This window comes from Hibiscus syriacus, unplaced genomic scaffold (assembly GCF_006381635.1).
Source record: "Hibiscus syriacus cultivar Baekdansim isolate YM2019G1 unplaced genomic scaffold, ASM638163v2 tig00116954_pilon, whole genome shotgun sequence".
Lineage (NCBI taxonomy): Eukaryota > Viridiplantae > Streptophyta > Magnoliopsida > Malvales > Malvaceae > Hibiscus > Hibiscus syriacus.
The window spans coordinates 1,594,668-1,609,069 of NW_024063483.1; the positions used below are offsets into that span (position 1 = coordinate 1,594,668).

The following is a 14,402-nucleotide window of genomic DNA, read 5'->3' on the forward strand; positions in this document are numbered from 1 at the left end:
TGGCAGCAAGAAACAAACTGCAATTAAGAGGGAAAAAATAGAAATGTCATTAAGCGTACATCGAGGGGGTGAAACAGTGGCCTCGCCTAAACATCAACGGCTCTCCACAAGCCAACATTTTGTACAGTCCTAAACTCGGCATTTAAAATTTTTACCCGTAATAACTCCTCTGCATGGGGGGCACCAGTTGTATTCAACGACTGAAGCCTCGGGTTTGCTCCATCCTATGTATACATCTTAAGCTACAAAATGTACAGTTTCCCAGTACAAGCAACAACTTTTATTTCCATACAGACCTTACCAATCTAAAACGATAGGGGAAAGCTCTCATAATAGCTTCTGTTAGCTGTACAAACACATTATTTCCTACACCAACTAAGCTGCAGCAGGGGGTGGGGACTGAGCAGCAATTCTCCTTTCTGAAAAGCAAGCGAAATCACGTATTAGAGAGGCTTCAACTTATTACGGATCAAATTTGAATGGGTTTAAAAGAAAAAGTGAGTTTTAGTATAATAGCCCCACATCCAGTTAATAGGAATCATGGCACTTTGACAGCCATATCCCGCTTTATAGCTCAAATTCTAATGGTTTCATCAAAATGTAGTGATGAGTATGTATCGTACAATTACTATATTAGATGGAATGAAGTAAAAAGAACTATAGGTGAAATGCTTTCGTAAAGGAACTAATTTTACACCATGCATGAACAGATATATATATATATATGCATATATATAAACCAATAAGCAGTCACAGAAGACAAGGAAGAAATAGTACCCCCAGCAGCAACAAGTTTCTCTACACGCGCCACAATATGTTTTCCATAAGTGTACTTCTTCAATGCATTTAGATGGACCTTAATTCGAGAGAGGATCAGCTCCCGTTGCTGATCATCACAAGTCTCCAGTACTTTTTGTACAACGTAGTTCGCAAATTGATCTTTCATCATTGCCTAGAATAAACAGATGGATGTCAACAAAATTGACTTCGATGATAAACAATTGTGGCATTCCTGACTGTACAAGAAATTGATTTGCTCAAGCAGGCGTTCAAACCCAGCTTATAAATATGAATATACGAATGCATAGTTCTCACCAACAAGGAAGATAACCATATTCAGCCAAAACCGAGCACAAATAATAGCCAGTTATGGTTCACGGCATTTCTCCAATGATTTGAGACGTTTTTATGCTCAAAAGATAAGGACTTAAAAATCTGAAAAAGAATTTCTATTCACAGGTGCAAAATCATATGGACAAACCTGAAGAGGCTCATTCTCATCCGTAGAGCCAAGCATTTCGTTTACCAATAGCTGACGTTCAGAAGGACCACCGAAAGTTAAGCACTTCTCAACAACGTTAGAGGCAAACTTCTGCCGACTCATCTGGACAATCTTTCCAGCTAACTCCTTAATTATAATTGAGCGCTCATGAGGCTTTCCATGCTCCAGTACATGCTGTTATGTGAATGAAAAGGTCAGTCCATGCGTCAAGCGGTATAAGAGATGGCATAGGGATAGCCAACTAATGACAAAAATAAACAAATTGCAAGATACACTGCAAAAATAAATAAAAAATATCACCAAAATATGCAAAATAGAAGTTTCCAGAAAAGAATCACAACCTGGACAACATAATTGCCATATTGGTCCTGGGCCAACATGCTAACAGATCCTAAAATTTCATCCATAACCTTACTCTGTGTTTTTGGGTCCTTGCAGTGCTCTAGTATTCTCTGCGGTGTTAAAGAAAAAAAGGTTCAATACAGAACAGACATCGATTACTCTTAGCATAAGACAGTTCTGAAGGCCAAAATGAAAGCAAATATACAGTTGAACCTGTATCACTCGGCACCCATATGGATGAGCAGAAAGGGTCACAACTTGATCAAAAAATGTTGTAACTATAAATTGAATGTTCTCCTCAGGAACACATTCAATACATTTCTGGATGACATGGTTGCCATTCTGATCACGTACACAACGCATCACACCACAATCAAGCTCTTGAACCATTTTAATCTTCTGATCCAGATCAACAACTTCTATGGCCTTCAATGTAAAACAAACCATTTAGAAACATATCAATTAGCATGAGCACTTGTACGAAATCCACACAAATGGGCAAACCAAATGGGAAAATGCATTAAATGAGTCTAGATAAATAGCGACCATATATAGAAATACCTTCTGGATCACCCGACACCCATACATTTGAAGACCAAGTGTTAAAACATGACCAAAAAGCTTGCTGGCAAGTTCTCTTCTCTGACTTGGAAGTCCATGCTCAAAAAACTGTACAATTATGGTTTCATTTGGTAAAGACGAGAAACCATAAAATTGCAAGACTAAGCAAATATGCAGCAGATACCTTTTGAATAACGTAATTACCAAAGACGTCAGTCATCAAAGCAACAGCTTGAGGCATGATTTCCTCATAAACCATAGTTTTCTCTTCAGTTGTGGCTGTTTCAAGTTTTTGCTGAATAAAGCGGCTGCCATACTGATCCACGCTGCTCATCAAAAGCATATAAATGTCAGGTTGACAGTGTAACAACATAAAACATGATTTGGGCTACAAGAATACCTGAACTCAACAACATGACCAGCAATCTCTGAAAGTTCAAAACACTTTGTTTTATTGCTCTTAAACTCTTCAAGTAGGGAGGAAGCAAAGCTTTCATCAGGATCCAAATGCCAGGGTCCCATGACACCCCCAGCTAGGTTCCTCATCCCAGAAGAAAAACGCATATTCAGATCAGTGTGTCTGATAGGACTATCAGGTCCAACAGGGTAATTTGGAATAACAGCACTTGCTAAGGGGCTTCCAGTATAAGACATGCCAGCTCCAAAGGTCGTATTTCCATAAAAACCATGGAGATTAGAACTACCAGATTTTGCACCCAAAGGAAGACCATACTGGGATTTCTGGGGTGATAGTAGAGCTCCAAGATAAGCTTTTTGAAGCTCAAGCAAGTTCATGTATGAATTACCAAGGAAATTCCTATCCATGGAGGGATCATTTAGAGCTGCCTGCTGTGAGGCAGCAAAATCAGATGTCCTTAGATACTGAAGATACAAAGGATCGATAGAAGGTGCATTCAGAGCATTCCCGGCGATTGGGCTTCCGACTCTACCAAGATTATGGGACTCAGAAGCAGAATTTGAAATGTTTTGTCCAAAACCGAAAGCTCCTCCAAGCACTCTGGAGCCCATTCCAGAGACTTCCCTAGCTGATGCGGCGGCAACATTTTCATGCAATGGTGGCAGATTACTGGTTCCAAGTTGGTTAGGCATCATATTGGCCAAAGAAGGATCTAAAGCGTAACCACTTAACCCATAATTTGGAAATGACACATTTGCACCATCGCCATGCTGAAACTGAGCAGGTAAGCTGCCACTGCCATTGAGAGCTGAAGAGGGTGATCCTTTCGAATAATAGTTGTTTGATGGAACAGCAGATTTCTGGAGCACAGATCTGCTCCCATTACTCTTAGCTGAAGGCATATGTAAATGGCCAGATTCTGATTTCTTCAAGTAAGCCTGCTGTTTGATATGATTCTGACCATCTTGCAAACCAAGTAGATAATTCTTGCAATTTTCAACATCTTCTTTGATATGTGATGCTAACTGGTTATCTTCATCAATAACACCATTTGATGACAAGTTCATGACTGATAAAGCAGCCACGAGATCCTCAGACCCTTTGACACTAGATATGACACCACCAAATGCACTTGGACTATTTACGTTTCTTTTCTCAGAGTTGCCAGCTCTGCCTCCTCCAATTGGTGTCGGACAAGGACTAGGGGCCCTAGCTATGTGTTGGGGATCAGGAGTAGTACTCCTAGACATTGAAGTGCCTACAACAGCAGCATAAGTATATGAAGAAGGCAGCCCAATGTTATTGACAGCAGACGATCCCTGACCACTTCCACTTGACCTTAAAGGATCTGCAGAAGTCAGTTGACGACGCAAATGAGCCAGCTCAGATTCAGCAGAACCTACATTCTCAAAGTTCTCATCAAAAGCATTACGACTGGCAGAACGAGATGGTATCCTGGTGACTGGAGCAGTGTGTCCTAGATCATCCTGCAAGGATTCTAGATATTAGTTCATTGAACAAAAGAAAAAGGCAAAGCTAGAGAAGTTTCTGAAATTTTACCAAAAAGAACTTGGTCTTGATAGTTATATAAAAAGCCAAGGAATTAGGAACATGTTGAAAACCTAAACGAGAAAGATTCATGTAGCTATTTGCAAACCAAGACACAATTGATCACATATATGCCTGCCAAGTTTTACACATAGTACCTATCAGTCATAGATATGATTTAAAACACATAATTATATTTGCAATCGAACACAGCTAGTACCATAAAGATATTCAAGCATAATACACGTCAAAAAACATAAAAATTAAGTGGAAAAAATAACTAAAAATCTAATAAATGCGTAATCTTTGGATAAGCAAATTATTATCAGCAGCAAACGGCAGAGAGTGTACAGAATCAAAAACCTAAGAACTGAAACTTATGGTAAAAGTTTAAACTAGCATAGGTTATCACCTGAAAATTTCCGGCAAAGCTTTTCTGTTTGCTTCCGAGTCCTATAGCAGACAAACCAATGAGTCCATCCCCACCCCAGTCTGCTGAGGCCGAGCTAAACACTTTATCCGCCTCTGCTTCATTCTCTTGTTTCCTGGAATCAAATCCCGGTGGCATCGCAAACAACGACCTACTGCTACCGTTATCAACCCTATTCACTTTCCTCCTATCTCCAATCCCACCTATAGCTAAATTCTCTCCCTTCAACCTCTGCGCAAACTTCCAATCCTCCTTGGAAAGCAATGGAGGTGGGAGCCTTGGGTTAAGATTCACGTTTGAGTAATAGTATGAATGATAAGCTGGATCAGACCTGAGTTCTTCCTCAGATGCAAACCCATTTCCATTTTTAGCTCCAGCAAAAGCTGAAAAGGAGGTGGTGGCGCCGGAACCAGCTGCAGCTCCTCCCGCAAACAAACCGCCGACTGCACTCAGTGAGCCCTCCACGGTAGGAGGTGCGGAGCCACTTCTATACAAGTTTAGTTCGCGTTCAAGTTCATCAGCCTCTTGCCTACTATGCTGTTCACGGGGTAATAATCCTATCTCTTTCTCCAAATCATCCCCAAATGATTCTTCGCTACTTCCTATCATTGGTCTACTATCCAATTCAGATAACATTCTTTAAAAAAACCTAATTGATCATCTAAACTCACAAAACCAATAATCAGCCTCTAAACACAACAAACAAGCCTAAACTTTTCCTACACCGATATCCCTAAAATCCATATTTACAAACTAAAGATTCTCACTTTCAACTACCAAATTTGTCAAAGATCAAAACTTTAATCTCTCTAAGCTCAAAAACAGCAAAAAAGGAAAAGAAAAGAAAAATTAGCTCCCCGAGAATCAAACTAAGAAAACAAAAACAGCAAAGCACCCAAATTTTATATATTCCTCAAGATTGGATATGATAAATCATCCTACAAAAAACAGATTAGAAAGTCATTATTTCCAAGTAAAAATAGAGCTAAAAACAAAGAAGGATAGCTTGGAGTAAAAAGAAGAAGACAAAATTGGAAGCTGGGATCAAAGAAGAGAGTGAAAGTAGTTTAAAGATATATGGGAAAGAATAGACGGCTGAGATCAAACGAAGCGGCGATTGTTTCTTGCAATAACCCTTTTAGGGTTTTTGCAATTCAGGATTAAATACAGTTAGATATTTTTATATAAAAAAATTGTTCTTCCTTCTTTAGCTTTGGTTTTTTATTTTTTTATTAAAAATGAGATTATTTATGGATGAGTGACCAAGTGACTGATGAGGAACATCAAATTCATCATTTAAAAAAATATATTTTGTTAAATTGAATATATTAACTATTATATGAGCAAAATACCTTCTCTCCTGGTTTTCCACAACTCATGGTTGTCAATTAGTGTTATCACTGAAATCTTCCCTCACTCTAATTTTTGGAATAATTTGATGGTTTAAAGTGGATTGCATGATGAATAGATTTTGTTTAGGAAACCAACATGTGAGGCTTCAGCTTAGCATTGAATAAGTGAAAGTCAAGGTGAATGTAGTTAAAATATCCAAGCCCCTTTTGTTGTGTTACTTTTTTAGTTTCCCACATGGGATGCGTCTGTTTTCATTACATTAACTCATCGTACATCTTTGTGTTTGTTCTACTCTACTTAAGGAAACCCCAGAATTCACTTCAGCTTTCATCTGCCTTTCAATCAAATCCAAATTTCCTTCATTTTTCTAAATCGTTTTAAAAAAAACTCAAATTAAAATTTTATATTTTTCAATTATATTCATGACGTCCGAATTTATTATTATATTAATAACATTCAAAAATAGAAAATAATTTTAAGAAACTATTTATATGTTTGATTATAAACATTTTTAATTATTTTCTTTATTATTATCAAATTATTGGTGTTATGGGTTAATATGAAAAAAAATTAAATAAAATACTAACTTCCAGTGTGATAAATTGTTTTTCTTTACCATATGCAGTGAAGAGGTTGTGGGTTGGGTATTAGTAAGGGAATTGAAATCTGTGAAGAAATTAGAATCTGTCGGGAATTGGAATCCAATTTCATATTCTGTTTGGTTCGCAGACATGTCAGATGAATTTGATTTCATTAATATAAAATGGCAGATTGCTCTTCTTATTTTTTTGCTTTATTTTAGTTTGTTTTACAACTTATATGTAGTAATATATTATAAAAATTAAAAATATTAAATTTTTCATTTTATTGATTGATTATTCATTTCTATAAATTATAAAAATCATGTTTATAAACATCATAAGTTAAAATCATCGCAATCAAAATATGTTAATAAGTTACCAAAAGATAGAGTAATATTTCGATACATTCCAATCGGAGTATATTAATTAGTTACCAAAAACTATTTTTATTTAATATATGAATTATAAACCCGACCCGACACGACACAAAATAATAAAAAAATTATTTTTATTCAATAAAAACATTGACTTAATTGGAAAAAAAATTATATATAGAGGGTATTATTGTAATTATTCCTAAATATATAAGATAAAATTATATTTTTTTTCAGGTCGGTCCGGTTTTTTCACCCTGAACCCGAACCTGACCGACCCAAATATCACACTTAAAAAAACCCGACCCGACTCGACCCGAATATCACACTTAAAAACCCGACTCGAACAAAATAAAGTTTCACCCTACCCGACCCGAATATATGAATTATAAATCCGACCGACCAAAAATAAGAAAAAAAATATTTTTATTCAATAAAAACATTGACTTAATTGAAAAAAATTATATATAAATGGATATTATTGTAATTATTCTTAAATATATAAGGTAAAATTATATATATTTTCGGGTCGCGTATTTTTCACCCTAAACCCGAACTCGACCCGACCCGAATATCACACTTAAAAACGACCCGACCCGACCAAAATAAAGTTTCACCCGACCCGAATAAATGAATTATAAACCCGACCCGAAATAATAAAAAAATATTTTTATTCAATATATGAATAAGTTACCAAAAGATTGATTAGGGTAATATGATCAAATTTCAATTCCCTCCAATAAGGAAATTGAATTCCATCCATTTTCCCTTATTTGATGGAAAGTTGAAGCCATGATGAACTCTAATTTCCTTTGAAAAATTAAACCAAATATGAGAAAATTATGAAATTAGATTCCATTTCTCCTCAATTTCAATAGATTTCATCTATCCAAATGCTACCTTATCTCATAAGGTGATGTGTGGCTGTCAAATGAGAACCTTGCACAAAATGTACTGCCCATTTAAAGCATTAATTGCTTACCTTCGTTTGAGTTTTCCCAATAGAAATTAAAGCCGGTTTTACCCACTTTTCTATTCCACACTTTACATCAATTACCCTATAGAATGCCAATTTATTTAACTAACTAATTACTTAAACCTAATTGTCTTCTTCACTCAAGAGTTGACTTATATCAACAGAAGGTTCCTGTAAAATTTTGATTTGATTATCTTCAAAATTGACACTCCTTACTAATTTATCAATAATTTTATTCCTTTCTCTTCAGACACGTTACATTCTGACGTTTCAATCCCGGTTTATCAGTTCCCTTATGTGTGGTATTATGATAAGATTTCCTTCTTTGTTTGTGTTGTATTAATCAGAGGTAAATATAAAATAATATTTGTTCAAATATAACTCTAAATCATTTTATATTAAACTTTTATACTCCTTGCATCCCTAATACTTGAACTCAAAATTCAACAAATAAAATAATTCTTTTATTACAGATATTATTTGTTTAGACTAACAGATAAGTTAGATTAATACGGCAGTTGCGGCAGCACCTAACTTCCTGCTCCATTGAAATTACTAGATAGACTGCTATAAAAAAAATAAACATGTCCAAAGGTGAAATATTACATAAAATCTTTAAATAATTTAAGTAAATTTAAATTATTATCCAATGGTTAAATTTTTTTTATTTTGATTTTTATTACGTAAATAAATAAATAACTTGAGCTCAGGAGCACTTTAAAAACACCAGAACAAAGCGTTTGCAAACTTTGTTTAGGTTAGAAAATTTAAGGTGAATTAGTTCTTTCAAAATACTAAAAAAAAGACAATACTTTTACGTGTTCGGCACGATGTGTTGTAACGAAATCCATTAGATTATTTATATAAGTAATATAATGTTAAATACATACGAAATTGAGAAAAATAGTTTAATAAATGAAAAGTGCCAAACAAAACCTAGATAGGGAGGAAATGATAAGATATATTTTTCATGTGCCGTCCATCCACCCACCCACCACTTATATATATACATATGCTGCTTTTAATACTTTTGGTTAAGGCACGTGAAAGTTGCAGTTTAATGTTTGGTTTATCTCTTGTATTTATATTACAAAACAATATAATAGCATTAACGTGCTGTTCTGATTTCACGTGTATGAGTTTCATTGGTATAGTAATATGGGTATTTGGGATAGGTAAATGCAACTTTGTTTTGAATTAAACGATGACTCATTAATTGTATTTTTTAAAAATTATACTTAAATGTATAATAAAAACCAAAATGAATATAGTGTTCCCAAATGATTAAGGTGAAAGAAACATGTCAGAGTAAATAAAAAGAGTTTGGGAGTGGCATGGCATGATCCAAGATTGTCAAAGTTTGAAGGTTTTTTCAAGGTAGGTTAGTTTGAAATGCTTGGGGAAGTTTTAGGTACATATTTAGGTACTTGTCTTGATGTTTCAACAATGTCATGTTGTTCTGTTGCCACGTTAGAAGAAGCTATTTGTTTTATGCAGACAGGTACTATTTGGTGGTGGATTCCAATGTCACTTAAACCTTTTCTTCTTCTTTTTAACATCAAACAAAACCATGTTAGTTGGGATATTATTCTTTGGGTCTTCACCCATTATTTGGATAAGAACCACATCTGTCTTGGACATGTCCATATTCCAAGTTGGAGCAGTATGGATTTGTAGTCAGCATGATACCACTATAGGATGCTGATGCTGATGCTGGGGAGGTACCTGTTGAGACTACAGGTATAGCAGCTCTTACAACATAAATCCATATTTTCACCTCTCTTAGTTACGATATCCCAACTTTAAAAACAAATGGATTTCGAATATGATATTTGATCTTTGAATGTATAAACATTTGTATACTATTTGTGGCCCGAACCCGTAACAGGTTTCCAACATGAAAGAGCATTAATAACTCTCCCCTTCCATCCCTGCAACATCCAGCGGCCATCCACATCTACAACAAAATCTCTATGATAACTATATCGAACCATATCCCTCACTTTCTTCACCAGCTCCTGATTCAATGGAACCTGCTTGAACCCTGCCCTAAGAGTCTGACCCTGCCATTGCTTGTTCGTCTCTGGCCTTTCAACCCTCCATTACCCTCGCATGCAACGGCGTTCATAATGTCCCTCCCATGTGCTTCCCTCTCAAACATCATCCTTTTAGGATCACCCCGGTCAACAGTAGCTTCAAATTTATCCAACTCAGCAGAGAAATGGAAGAGAGCCTCCCAGAACCTAGTGACGAAGAATGGAGCATTGTATGTCCCGTTTGCCACCCCATGGATTAATAGTTTTGGATTTATGCTTCTGATCAGTTTCAAACGACGTCTCTAGCACTGGTTGGTGCCACTGTGTCATCTGGGAAGTTCTTTAGCCTATACAAGCAGTTAACAACCACCACTTCATCTTTCTTAATCTATAGCTCCTCAAGTTGGATGGTTTCCCATTTCTTAGCTATCACGTTGTACTCGAACGGGACATTGAATCTTTCGCATACCTTTTCAATCGGCGCCCTGTCTCTTCCACCCTTTCTGCTGGTCGGAAACCTGGTTGCGGGAACTCGATAACAGTTATACGAAGCTTGCAAGGTCCACCAGCCTGCGCTGAGAGGCGCTGGATGAGACAAGGCCATTGGAACACGTAGCAAATGCCAACATCAACAATGATGAGCGTGGTTGCCTTTTCACCTATTTCCATTATCATTTTATTTGCATACAAATTTGACATCTTCTTAAAAGGGCAAGCTAAAATATAAACTTCATAAGCTTTTTGAACATCAGCAGCCGATAATTCAACAAGCTGAGAATGTCAACAACAATCAAACTAATCAAATATCAAATGTGAACATAGTAGGACCAAATCCATATTTGACCATTTCCCCCTTTCCTGATTAATATCTATAATTCAAGTAAATGGAATTGCTATATAATTGGTGTCTAAATCCTTTTGAACTTCGTATTGGAGAACTCCATGAAAGATGTTTAGAGCCGTGCAGGTGCATATTGTAAGGTATAGGTTCTGGGTCGGGTTCCTTGTGAAACAGGCTCGACAACCATAAGTTTGGGCCTATTTTACCTTTGTGGCTGAGATAGCTTTCCTAAAATCAAAATGTCCATTTCTACTGTCCCTGTCGTTGGTGGAGGCATTTGGATCTTCATGCAGCTTCTTACATTCATTTGCATGCATTGGATGCCATATTGTGACTTGAGCAGATTGCTCTTGTATGTTAGGAAAATAAACCGAGTACAAGTAATTTCCCTTTAACCAGATTAGTGAGAATGCGAAATAAAAGCGGAAAAATAATACCCGAAAATTGATAACGGAGTTCAGCCAATTGTGCTTACGTCTCCGGGCTGCTGCAGATCTTTTACTAAGAGAGAAAATTTACAGGTGTTTACAAAACACTCACTACTCACAAGAAAGCTCTCTAGTATAGGAAGAAAGAAATGTTTTGGGATGATTTTGAAGCTAAATGGGTAAGGGTATTTATAGTAGAAACTTAGGGACTAATCTTTGAAAATACCCTAAAGTGCAATGACTAAAGTGAATTTACCCATTCCTATTTTCAACAAACATCTACCAAAATTTTACCAAACTTTGAAAAACATTTTTCAAAGAAACATTTACCAAACTTTGAAAAAACATTTTCCAAAGTTGGTTGCCAAACTTTGAAACTTTTAACAATCTCCCACTTGAAGACTGATTTTAATATGTCTTCACACCTCGATCAATGCAGCAGCATGTCTGGTCTTGTTATTCTAGCATGCCAACTGAAGCTGAACACAACTTCAGTTTGTCCGTAGTCACCGTCTTTGTCAACATGTCTGCCGGATTTTGAGCTCCACTAATCTTTTCAAGTTTCAAAATCCCATCTTCCAGAAGAGACCGGATAAAATGATATCTCAATTGTATGTGCTTTGTCCTGGAATGAAAAGACGGATTCTTTGCTAGATGGATAGCACTTTGACTGTCGCAATACAAGATATTGTTTTCTTGTTTCTTGCCTAACTCTTCCAAGAAACTTTGGAGCCAAACCATCTCCTTGCTGGCTTCCGTAACAGCGACATATTCTGCTTCAGTTGTGGAGAGAGCAACTATCTTCTGTAGTTGAGAAACCCAACTCACTGCAGTTCCTCCTAGAGTATAGACATACCCTGTAGTGCTCCTTCTGATGTCGACATTTCCGGCTAAGTCAGCATCTACATAGCCTGTCAGTATCATATCTCCACCTTTGAAACAAAGTGCTTTGTTTGTGGTACCCCGAAGATATCTGAGGATCCATTTGACTGCTTCCCAGTGTACCTTGCCCGGATTATTCATGTACCTGCTAACAGCTCCCACTGCATGAGCAATATCTGGTCTGGTACAAACCATGGCATACATCAGACTTCCAATTGCTGAGGCATACGGCACCTTCACCATGTGTGCACGTTCTTCCTCCGTCTTGGTGATTGGTCTTTGGAGAGTCTGAAATGAACACCTAAAGGTGTACTTACTGGTTTAGCATCTTGCATGTTGAACCTGAGAGTACTTTGTTGATGTACTCAGCCTGTGATAACATCAAAGTCCCCGACTTTGTGTCTCTCTTGATCCTCATCCAAGAATCTGCTTTGCAGCGCCCAGATCCTTCATAGCAAACTGCTTCGACAATTTTTGCTTCAAGTGTATAATCTCTTGCATGTCTGAGCCTGCAACGAGCATGTCATCAACGTACAATAATAAAATAATGAAGCTGTTGTCGAACCTCTTGATGTAGCAACAATGATCTGCTTGGCATCTGATAAAACCACTGCTACTCATGAAGCTATCGAACTTCTTGTACCACTGTCTAGGAGCTTGTTTTAAACCATACAAGCTCTTCTTCAACCTGCATACCAGGTTTTTCTTGTCTGCCTCTATGAAGCCTTCTGGCTGCCTCATATAGATTTCTTCCTCCAAATCACCATGAAGGAAAGCTGTCTTTACATCTAACTGCTCAAGATGTAAATTCTCTGCAGCTACAATTTTCAACACCAGTCTGATTGTAGACAATTTTACGACTGGAGAGAAAATTTCATTGTAGTCAATACCTTCTTTTGCTGAAAGCCTTTGACAACCAATCTTGCTTTGTAGCGTTTGCTCCCATCGTGCTCTTCTTTGATCCTGTAAATCCACTTGTTGTGGAGCGCTTTCTTGCCTGGTGGTAATTCAGCTAATTCCCATGTCTGATTTGACATAAGCGAGTCCATCTCATCTTTCATGGAAGACTCCCACTTGACTGAATCCTCCACTTGCATTGCTTCATCATAGCACTCTGGTTCACCATTGTCAGTCAGCAACAAGTAGTGTAAAGAAGGAGAATACCGTTGGGTTGGTTTAGGAATTCTGGATGAGCGTCTCCGTTCTGGTGTGCCTGGTTCTTCTTGAACTGCTTCAGGATTGATCTGAACATCATTTCCAGAAATCTCCTCGAACTCAGCAAATTCCTTTGTTTCAGCTTCGGTATTACTTGATTCTGCGGTTGATCTATCTTTGTACATCACATTTTCATTGAAAATGACGTCTCTGCTTCTGATGATCTTCCGATTTTCATAGTCCCAAAACCGGTAACCGAACTCATCACCGCCATAACCAACAAAGGCACATTTGTTGGACTTAGCATCAAGCTTACTTCTTTCAACAGAGTCTATGTGTACATAAGAAATACAACCAAACACTCTTAAGTGTGAAAGGTTTATTTCTTTCTTGCTCCAAACTTCCTCTGGTATTCTGCCATCCAAGGAACTGAGGGCCCACGGTTGATCAAGTAAGCTGCAGTGTTGATTGCTTCAGCCCATAGAAATTTGGGCAAGCCGGCATGTATCCTCATACTTCTGGCACGTTCATTCAGAGTTCTGTTCATGCGCTCTGCTACACCATTATGTTGCGGTGTCTTGGGAACTGTTGTCTCCATCTTGATCCCATTGTTTGCGCAGAAATCTCTGAATCTACTGTCTCTGTACTCTCCTCCATTGTCAGACCTCAACCGCTTGACTTTCAAACCAGTCTCATTTTCCACCATGGCCTTCCATTTTCTGAAGATATCGAAGACTTCTGATTTCTTCTTCAGAAAATAAACCCACACCTTCCTTGTTGAATCATCGATGAAGGTGACATAATATAGTGAGCCTGCAGAGATGGAACTGGGGATGGTCCCCATACATCAGTATGAACCAATTCTAACCTTTCTGCCTTGGGTGTCTTGCCAATCTTTGCAAAACTGACTTTCTTTTGTTTGCCAAAGATGCAATCCTCGCATAGTCCGACATCTACATTTTTTAGATCCGGCAGCTTCCCTTTTGACAAAAGTGTCTTCATCCCTTTCTCGCTCATATGGCCAAGCCTTTGGTGCCATAGGTTTGATTTTCCATCAGCATCTGCTACTGCAATGATATTCTCTAAATTTGAGGTTACATAGAGAGTACCAGTCTTCTTACCACGAGCAATGACGAGTGCTCCTTTGGTAATCTTCCATTCACAGCCTGAAAAGGTTGTGCTATATCCTTCTCCA

General features: G+C 37.4%; 1 protein-coding gene and 1 pseudogene across 1 annotated transcript; both read right to left on the reverse strand.

Annotated features, from left to right (window-relative positions):
• On the reverse strand, window positions 1-5,560 carry LOC120189419 (pumilio homolog 2-like). The gene is made up of 9 exons (XM_039192705.1): window positions 4,564-5,560; window positions 2,586-4,090; window positions 2,370-2,511; window positions 2,186-2,293; window positions 1,838-2,050; window positions 1,624-1,734; window positions 1,262-1,456; window positions 778-952; window positions 1-419 (listed from the first exon to the last, which is right to left on the reverse strand). Exons 1-9 carry the CDS (start codon window positions 5,215-5,217, stop codon window positions 376-378), a joined length of 3,147 nt encoding a protein of 1,048 aa, XP_039048636.1. The 5' UTR covers window positions 5,218-5,560; the 3' UTR covers window positions 1-375.
• Window positions 5,561-9,465: 3,905 nt separating this feature from the next.
• Window positions 9,466-11,059, reverse strand: LOC120189383 (annotated as a pseudogene).
• Window positions 11,060-14,402: the final 3,343 nt, after the last annotated feature.

Bases quoted from the DNA above. Each gene is read 5' to 3' on its own strand.
- LOC120189419 (XM_039192705.1), bottom strand. From the start codon at position 5,217: ATGTTATCTGAATTGGATAGTAGACCAATGATAGGAAGTAGCGAAGAA. The intron at 2,294-2,369 runs GTATCTGCTGCA...ATAATTGTACAG, and splicing joins GTAATTACGTTATTCAAAAG to TTTTTTGAGCATGGACTTCC. The intron at 953-1,261 runs GTTTGTCCATAT...TGTTTATTCTAG, and splicing joins ATGAGAATGAGCCTCTTCAG to GCAATGATGAAAGATCAATT.